General features: G+C 38.4%; 1 protein-coding gene across 1 annotated transcript in view; it reads right to left on the reverse strand.

Annotated features, from left to right (window-relative positions):
• Positions 1-624: 624 nt before the first annotated feature.
• LOC131778874 (uncharacterized) overlaps positions 625-10,192 on the reverse strand; it is a 10,607-nt gene continuing 1,039 nt past the window's right edge. The window contains exons 2-9 of the mRNA XM_066171476.1: positions 9,575-9,745; positions 8,658-9,452; positions 8,448-8,561; positions 7,900-8,013; positions 5,479-5,844; positions 1,787-1,875; positions 1,169-1,276; positions 625-880 (exon numbers count right to left, since the gene is read on the reverse strand). Of these exons, the coding sequence (XP_066027573.1) occupies positions 806-880; positions 1,169-1,276; positions 1,787-1,875; positions 5,479-5,844; positions 7,900-8,013; positions 8,448-8,561; positions 8,658-9,452; positions 9,575-9,650 (1,737 nt within the window). The 5' untranslated portion in view covers positions 9,651-9,745 and the 3' untranslated portion in view covers positions 625-805. The remainder of the gene's footprint in view (positions 881-1,168; positions 1,277-1,786; positions 1,876-5,478; positions 5,845-7,899; positions 8,014-8,447; positions 8,562-8,657; positions 9,453-9,574; positions 9,746-10,192) is intronic.

Here is a 10,192-nt window from a genome sequence, read left to right on the forward strand (position 1 = left end):
GGCTAAGAAAGATGACCACCCCGCATTTTAAAGAGTAATCTTGCCCTGTTACTCGCTAAGTCCTCCGCATCCTAATCATGCATTATACGTAATGCCGAACTGACAATCTCTGGGTTGCGTATAAGCACACCGTAGTAAAGTCACCTCGCTAAAGAGAAAGGGCATCAAGGAATTTTGAAGTAATGTAACATCTAATGCGAAACACCCTGAGGAGTTCTGGAAAAAAATGAAGCCATTACTCCCTAACTCGTCCTTGTCCAAACAGAACAGCGTGACATTAGTAGAGGATGGCAAAGTTCAGACGGAGCCCAGTGAAGTGGTGCTGTATTTGAAACCCACCGCGGCAGCGTGGAGAATTTTAGCGATCACCCGAGTGTTCGTGGGATTGCGTCAAGACAGGTGTTGGAACACCCATTTAACTTTGAACCAGATATCCGATCTGTTACCAAACGGGCCCACGGCATTGAATTTATCTGTTTGTTAACTGGACAATGGTAAAATAAATTCTTGAAAAAAACTGTGTATATATGTTCAGTGTCGGTTACACTTTCTAGATCCTTAAATCCCTCAAATGTTTATCTTTTCTCTTTGAAATAGCATGTAACGAATTTATCGCACGTCAAGTTAAGTGATACCTCAGAGAAACAAACTTTTATTACTATCAGCTTGGAAACGCTTGAATATCTAAATTGAGGTCGTTGTGTTATAAAAGCCCACTGTTAGGATGAGGCCACAGAGTTCTAAGAGGCGTTTTAAACTGGCTGATTATTTCGACCTCGTTGATGATTTTTGTTTTTCATTAAATTTACAATGCACTGTCATGCTGATATGCCTTGTTATCAGATCCAGGTACTTTGTCATACGTTGGAGACGCATAGCTCTGTAAAAAAAGATACCAAGATCAGTTAGGCGAGGAAAAATCAATGGAAATGTCTTGAAAACCATCTGTTTTTTATCGTCGGGAAGGGGGGAAGGAATGTGGTTGCGTAGCAATAAAATCTACCTAATCCCCTTTCCTAAGGCTCTGTAGCATTCTAATGACCCTCCCCCATCCCTCATTGGCAGTCAACTTTCTATGTTCTTCCATTTAAACTCTGTTAGCAACAGATGGCATCCTTCGTTACCCCCACAAAACAATGTAAGCCCCAAAAGACACTGGTCGACAAACCTGCGGCTGAGCCCTCAAGCCATTATACCCGTTTTCCATTAGTTGCCAGTCTCCATCGAGGGCATACAATTCTTTCTTTTCATCCTGAACAGCGTTTCTGTATTTCACCTGTTCAAATAGAGAAGAGTAAATGAAAAGAACGCTTGAGCAACTCTTAAGCAGGAAACTACACCGCCGGTGCCTAAATGTCTTTGTAGCGATAACCCTGCATGATAATTTTCAGTCGTTGACATGATAGAAATATGTCGGAGCGATGCCGTACACCATCATGTTCCTACAACCAACCCATCGTGATGAAAAAAATTTTCGTGGCCAAGAAACGAATTGAAAGTTCAATTTTTTCCCACCACTTCTCTCTCAAATACCTTCTGCCGCTCCCTTACCTCACCAGTATAAATGACGCGACAGTAAAGCTCTCAATCATTTGATTTCGAGTGAGCAACAATTGTCATCAAGAACTTAGACCAGCCAACTACATGAATGCAATTGAAACAGGGTGTACATTTGTATCTGTTGCCGAGCACGCCAAATTCGATCCTTTCAGATACGTCCATGGTTGATAGTTTTGATGATTCAAATACGCATCGCAAAATGCAAAGAAATTAACAGCATACTCACCGCCAAAACGCCAATAGCCACCAATAGAAAAAAGACAATTGTTGCAGCTGCGATTAGCACGATCTCCCAGTCCTTGATTGTCGATTTTTCTGTAAAAATAAAGTGAGAGAGAGAGCCCTAAAAACAGGAGATCTTATCATAACTGAAGATGGCGCAAAACATCATGCAGATAAATGTTTTTTATTCACAACAAGCCCTGGATGTTAAGTATGGATGCTATTTGTATCTGCAACTGTGGGCTGGGTTTTTTCGAAAGTCAGCTCTGATCCAGATTTCTTGAAAGAGTAGATCGGCTCTGGAGCACATTTCTTGTTTTATGATTCAGCGGTAAGCTTCTTGCGCCGCAGATCAATCGGTTGCGTAAACAGAATAAGAAAGATAGTTAGATCAGTTAGTTGTTTCACCACATTTCTCTAGGCTGAGGTTATTACTCAAGAAAGAACGATGTACCAAAGACCTGAGATATGAATGTTGTATACCTTTACCGCGGATCTAAAGCACGGCCTGAATCCATACTTAGTGGTAAACCGCATGAAAGGCCTCCTACCGGCCAAATACGTAATCAAAGAAATATTTAAAATAAGCGTGAATCCTGTGACCACTCATTCACTAAGTGACACAGAAATTCTGCGACCACTCATACACTGGGTGTCGCAGAAACTCTGCGACCACTCATTCACTGGATGTCGCAGAAATTCTGCAACCACTATTTCACCAGGTGTCGCAGAAATTCTGCGACCACTCATACACTGAATGTCACGGAAATACTGTGACCACTCAAACACTGGATGTTGTAGAAATTCTGCATCCTCTCATTCATTAGATGTTGCAGAAATTCACTCACGGCGTGATGGATACTGGAATATAACGGTTTTTCTCCAACCAGTCAGAAACAGATGCCACAAATATTCTGTCAATTAACTTTCATTAGAAATTATGTAACTAAAATAGCACATGGCTCAATGCCACATGTTAAAATTTAGAATATTAAAATGTTAAGAAAGTAAGCAATACAACGTACAGTTCAAGTCACTTAACTTTATTTTATGATCAGATACAAAAACTGAATGAAAAATATCACTTTAATAAAATTGGAGTTTGTTATATAGCAAATAAGCAACCTTCTCTAGCCAAAAAAAATTAACTAGTCACAATTTCAGTCCTTTGACCTATTTTAAAGCATTTGGCTTTTCTTGTGGACGTTGAAAACCTCCAAATGGACAACTCGCTAAAATGCGTTCTATTTATCAAAGTAAGCGGTCAGATAACAACAATACGCTGTGGAAGTAAGGTGAGGTTTTTTGTTTTTTTTTTTAGAATTTCACGTATTATTTTAATTCCTTAGAGCGGTCGTAAATATTCCCATACAAACTCTTATAATTCCGCCATGACTGTTATTGCGCAAGATGATCATCTCACAGCTGGAGCTTGGGCAGCCTGTGAGCAATGTTGCCCAATAAGTCACAAACCAATGAAAGGGATAATGAACTGCAGACCCACTCTACAAAGCCATTGTGAGGACGCCTTCTGATTTTGACCGGGTTCTACATTGAAAACAACGACGGAATCCAAGAAATCTGAAATACTTCGCTAATTCTTATCGAAGTGTATTTCAACCGAAGTAAATTATGCATCGTATCAAAAATTGGCCTAAAATGTGCTTTTATCAAAAGTTTGTGGGTTCTACATCTCCATTCAGGACTGAAAACATACAATTCATAACTAAGTGATAGTCTAAACTCAGACATGACGATTTGATAACCGTTTGGTAAAAAATGTTAATTATATCGGGGATATTTACCAGGCAAACAAAGTTTTCCTCAGACCATTTATCGTTATCTAATCGCTCTAATTTACCGTTACCCAATCGCTCTGACGAAGGGCGAACGCTCGAAACGTCAGCCTTTAAACTCTTTACGGTGGCCAATTTACGTAATTGAGGAGGAGAGGTTTCAAATTTTCCCTTTTATATCCGTGACGCGTGAACTAACTTTTCGAAAATTCGTCGTAGGCCTGCAATATCCTCTCTCATCTCGAATTAGTTCCTCCATCTATACGAAAGGTTGAGTTAAGTTAAACTTCAGTAAAACATTATCTGCGCAAAAGCCAAGCTGGCCTTGTTACACCAGGACCTGTTCAAATCATAGTCAAGATAGTGTTGATGAATTCATACATCCTGTTTTGAAAATGTTCATATGATGTAACTTCTCTTCTTTTAACTTTTCAGATCCATACATACGGAAGGAGGCCTTGAGAAAGACTAATTTTCTTGGACGCTATTGAATCAACAGTGGTACATCATCTTGTAAACAGAAGGAAGAGGAGTCAAAAATCTCAAGTCTTGTATCGTCAGTTGAAATGGAAATTACTGAACAGGTAACTTCGTGGAAAAACATTTATCTCATACGAATTATTTACGATATCGTCACTCGGTGATGGTGATGTAAATTCAGCTTAAAGTGTCCTCATTCCTAGGTCGTTTAATTTTAAATTTGTTTAAAAATGAACGGATCATCTTATTCTGCAACAAATGAGCTCTTTATGCCAAGACTTTCTACAGCATTGGACGTCAAGGCGTGCAGAATTTTTGCAGTACGGGACGTCAAGGCGTGCAGAATTTATGCAGCACTTGAGGTCAAAGCGTGCAGAATTTCTACAGCAGTGGAGGTCAAGGCGTGCAGAATTTATGCAGCATTGGACGTCAAGGCGTGCAGAATTTCTGCAGCATCGGACGTCAAACCTCGCAGAATTTCTGCATCATGGACGCCATACCATGCAGAATTTCTGCAGCACTGGACGTCAAGGCGTGCAGAATTTTTGCACGCTTCGGCCGTCAAACCTTGCAGAATTTCTTCAGCATTTGACGTCGTACCTTACAAAATTTCTGCAGCATTAGACGCCATACTATGGAGAATTTCTGCACCATTAGATGCCATACCATGTTGAATTTCTGCAGCATTGGACGTCAAACCATGGAGAATTTCTGCAACATTGGACGCCATACCGTGGAGAATTTCTGCAGCATTGGACGTCAAACCTTGCAGAATTTTTGCATTACAGTTCGTAATACCATGTCAAATAAAATTGAAAAGAAAAGCCGCTTAAACATTTTAAGGGTTAAAATCAAAGACTTTATCGTTCCATTTAAACGAGCAGAACATTAACAACCAACGCAGTTAAAAGTTGAATATTTGTATGAGTAAAATGCACCTACGTTCAACTTTCCGTTGAATTATACAAAGTGTTGCTCTTTTGAGGCAACACATTTTCTTAATCCGTGAAAAGTGAAGCATTTTGCTTCTATTACATAGGAGAAATTTCCCTGTTTTTTGCCTAAATAGTGCTGCTTTGAAGCCAACATTTTACAGTGTCTGGAAAAAAGCACGATATTTTTCGGAATAGACATGAAAAAAATGCCTAAAAGGTTCATTTTTCACGGGAAATGCTATTTTGGAAATCACAAAATAGTTGGGAAAACGTTTTGAGCGGAAATATATTCCTTGCGTGAAATGTTCCTTAAAAGTGTATATGTCCTAAAGAGAGGTTCTAGCCGGAAATGTGATAATCTTCATGTCGAATTAGTGTAGTTAAACGGATAAGGTAGTGGATACTTTTACGCATGTCACCCTGAACTTCGTTTAAGGGTAACAACATACATGCAACATAAAAAATAAAAAGACACTGTAAGTTACCTTTGGTTGCAGTTGGTGCCGCTGTCGTCTGAACAACCTGCTTCGTTACGGTTATATCTCCCGTCAGCCTCAAAAATCCCAGTTCGCTCGAGCCATTACCTTCTCTAAGAGCTTGCACGATGTTGCCATTAGTCACATTTGAGGTTGTTGGAAATAGCAATTCATAGTCAACGCCAACACTTCCTTTGAAAAAACGCTTATAATTAATAGCTATGAAATCTGGAAATTTCTTTTTGAAAAATGGTTTTAATTTCGAGTCCAAAACTGTAATGAGGACACGAGATTTTGGTGAGTTGATGTCATCATAGTCCTCTTTATAATCTTGATCCAGTTTCACTGTACCGGTAAATGTTTGGGTAGGCGTCTCTGTATATAAAAGATCAACAATAATATATCAACATATTGAAACGATTGAAAAAAAACAGAGAAGAAACAGCGAAAACGACATATTAGACTCAGATACAAGTCAAACGCCTCGATTTGAACTGAGGACGACAACATCCACAGGGAGCATGCAAGAACAGAGTACGAGGTCCAAGAAGGGATAAGAAAGCTTGCAAGAACACGAATCAAATTATTTGCTGTTTTCCTTTTCAAGTGCTGTATTCATTCAGCCTGCTTTCATTCAACAAGGTACAATACTGTACACAGCAATGCAAACGACAGTCGCCGATTATCGAGAAAATCGACGATTTATCGACGACATTCGGACAGTGATTAAGCTGGAATGATCGGCGATTTGTAATAATAGTAATGATGACGATGATAACAATAATAATAATGATATTGACAATAATAATTATGACGATGATAATATAATAATAATACTGAATATTTTTACAGGGTAGCCCCCCAGCGCATACATAGCTCTTACCATCGAATCCGTTTAGTATTTTTGGTTTTCAAAACAGCACCATATCAGTTTTACCTTTCTTGAGATTGGTGATAAGTTCGTTATCTCGAAACCAACGAGCGAAAGGTTGTGTTGGATAGCATCCAAATTTTTCGAGGATGTGAAAATAACCTTATCATCTGCGAAGGTGATAATTTTAGAGTAACGGAGTGGCATGTGGATGTCATTAAAGTGAATTAGAAACAAACGGAGAGCGTCAGATCCAATCTGGTCGCTGAAGGTTTGCGATATCGAGAGATCAATTGTGAATAAGAATGAGCCTGTTCTATCTGAAGGATGAACCAAAGTGTTGTTCCGTTGGAGAAGAGCTTCAGATTGTTCTCTTTTTTGTCAAAATATACAAAAAGAAGTTTCTCATGGAGACATTCATCAAAGAAAAAGCAATCATGCTGGTATCATACATACAAAAACTCACACGGCGAAGTACTTATCAAAATAAACTTTATGCCACTGCTGTCGATCAATCAGAATTGTACAATCATGCAACACAAAACGGAAAATTTCACGGAGACCTAGAATATCCACTTCGAAAAACAGTGAAAGACACTTTTTCTCTTTCTCTAAAGACAGTCTTTGATCTCCCTATCAAATTGTCCTCTTCTTTTCCGCATCGTCTCTATTTTGCTATCTTGAATCAAAACAGATGATCCTTGAAACGAGCAAAAAACAATTTGAAATGTCCTTTGATTGGAAATAGAATCTGGTGGACTTCTCTGTCAAGAGAGTCAGAGTATTAAACAATTGGTGGAGCAAAAACAGAGAGACAAATAAGAGAACATTTTTGGATTTATCATACTGATTTTGAAGGAGAGTAAGGTATGTTTAAAAAAAATGGACTTTTGTCCAAAAACATACCCAACAGCTCCGGGGAGATGGAAAATTATCAGCTGTCATTGGGTGAAAGAGACTGACAACGATTCAAGCGTCCATGCTTCTTCTTTCTGGTTCAATAATGAAAAACTTATCAACTTTTCTGCAACCCTACAACAGAGGCAGAATTCGTGTAGAGGAGTTACCCAAAAGTAGCTGGACATCGTTTTCAGAAATGACTGAAATCAGGTTGTCATACTCTCCTCATATACAAATACACAATTTTGACAGAAAAAACAATCAAGGCACATCAAGACTTCCTTGCGAGAAGATACAACATTGATATATGAAAATCTTAACACCAACAATCAACGCTATTTCAGCGATGCTGATGGCGTGACAAGAGAATCATTCAATATGATAATATTCACACCCTCTTCAAAACTCACCTGTGAAAAAATGCAAGTAACCTTTGAAAGCAAAATGATCGATTTCAAAATGTGCAACAGCTTTTTTTTTTATCAACCTTAATTTCAAGCTAAGATTCGTGATTTGCCTTTAAATCACGGTTAACTTAGAGAAAACGTCAGAACCCGCTTTTACTAACTACTGCGCGCGCACATGTATTATTCCCTGTTTAACAGTACTTCGATGGAACGATATATTACTGGAACGGAAAGTCTCAGACAGACCCGTACCTGATTGGCAGGTTGTCCCTTCAAACGCTGAAGTACATGTACATTTGAACGTTTCACCAACTTCTCTGCAAGTTCCATCGTTTTCGCATGGGTTTGGATTACAGGCACTGAGTTCTAAGGGTAAAGACGCGAATAATTCAGACGGGATTAAGATATAATGTTTAGGTATATGTGTTAGACATGTGTTATCTTCATTGGTATAATCAAATACATTTTCTCGTTTCAAATCAAATCAGTAGCCATAATTGCTAAGCTTTCGCTAAATTTTCAAAGAAGTAGACGTAAGGTCGCTTATTGACAATCGCCTTCAAGTCTAAAATCATCAATATCCTTCAATGCGGCTACACTAAGTAGACACTTCAAAATGAAAGAAATGTGAGCTGAATATAAAAAAAATTTTAAATTTTAAAAAGTGACAAATACAGAGAAAATTTATTTGCCTTAAATTGTCCTCACTCAAATTCTATCAGATATTTCTTTGCTTTTTCGCAAAAGTAGAAATGGTTTGTAAGTTAAAAGTTTTGTTATGAACATCTAACGAAACTTACTTTTCTCACAGTTTTTTCCGAAGTAATTGTTTTTACATTCACATATAAAACCATTTATTCTGTCAAGGCAGTCTCCATTTCCTGAACAGTTTTCGTATTCACAGTCATCAATATCTATGACAGCAAAAAGAAAAACAATAGCAACATTTAGCAATGTTACAGGTGCTGGTATCGTATGAAAAACAAAATCTAGATGCATTCAACACTTACCTTTGGAGCAATCATTTCCTGTAAATCCTGAAGGACACGTAGGTGCTACCGTTGGAATAATGCTAGTCACCGTTAGAGCCATTTCGCTAGCAGATGGTGATGGCATCATATGCATCATTGATGACATGTCACTTGCAGATGGGAATGGCATCATATGCACCATTGATGACATGTCACTTGCAGATGGGGATGGCATCATATGCATCATTGATGAAATGTCACTTGCAGATGGTGATGGCATCACACGCATCATTGATGACATGTCACTTGCAGGCGAGGATGGCATCGTTTGCACCATTGATGACATGTCACTTGCAGATGGGGATGGCATCATATGCATCATTGATGAAATGTCACTTACCGATGGGGATGGCATCGTATGCACCACTGATGTCATGTCACTTGCAGTATGTGATGGCATCATTTGTATCGTTGATAACACGTCACTTGCAATTGGGGATGGCGTCATATGCATCATTGATGACATATCACTTGCAGATTGTGATGGCATCATATGTGTCATTGATGACATGCCACTTGCAGATGGGGATGGCTTCATAGGATTCATTGATGACATGTCACTTGCAGATGGGGATGGCGACAAAGGATTCATTGATGACATGTCACTTACAGATGGGGATGGCGTCATAGGATTCATCGATGAAATGTCACTTGCAGATGGGGATGGCGTCATAAGGTTCATTGATGAAATGTCTCTTGCAGATAGAGATGACGTCATAAGATTCGTTGATAACATGTCACTTGCAGATTGTGATGATGTATTGGCAAATCCTGCTGATACAGATTCGACATTTTAACCACATGAAAAATTTTATATCTGACATATCTTTAGTTGCGCCTACCTTCCAACAAAGAATTACATTTAAGTTCATAGTACTGAGTCTGTATCGACTTACCACCTGGTAGTGTTAACAGGATGCATGTAACAAGAGCAACAAATTTCTTCCTAAGACACAGAGCCATCTTTGTCATGTTGCGGTGGAGAGAGTGCCAAATGCTGTCAAAGATGATTGGCTGAATTTCCTCTTATAATGAACTCTGTGATATCAATTCGTGGCTGGCGAAAGCTTGTGTGCAAGGGGAGAAAAAAGAGCCGTTAAATGTTAACAATATAACATGACCCTAGGGAGAATAATGTTGAATTGTTTCCTCTTTTCTCTTTCTCTTGTAAAATCTAATATCGCTCATAATGCCTTTTATTCCTATTCTTCTGTAATCGTTTGGAGAAAGCCTCATGGTTTCATTTAGGTTTCCTCTCCATAGATTTTATTTAACCTAGCTCATTATGCTTCCTTGTAAATTTTTATCGTACTTTTGCAAAGAAATAAATAGAAAATGAATAGATGAATACAAATCATGTTAGAAGACAAAACAGTTTTTATTTTGCGAGATATTTTTCGACATTAGCCATGACCTCTTCGGTTTCCAATGCTCGTGTAGCTCGTGTAAAAAAATATAACGGAAATACATTTTCAATATTGAATAAAACTCTATTTAGGAGACGAAATAAATTC

The sequence above is a fragment of the Pocillopora verrucosa genome, chromosome 8, assembly GCF_036669915.1.
Source record: "Pocillopora verrucosa isolate sample1 chromosome 8, ASM3666991v2, whole genome shotgun sequence".
Taxonomy (NCBI): Eukaryota; Metazoa; Cnidaria; class Anthozoa; order Scleractinia; family Pocilloporidae; genus Pocillopora; species Pocillopora verrucosa.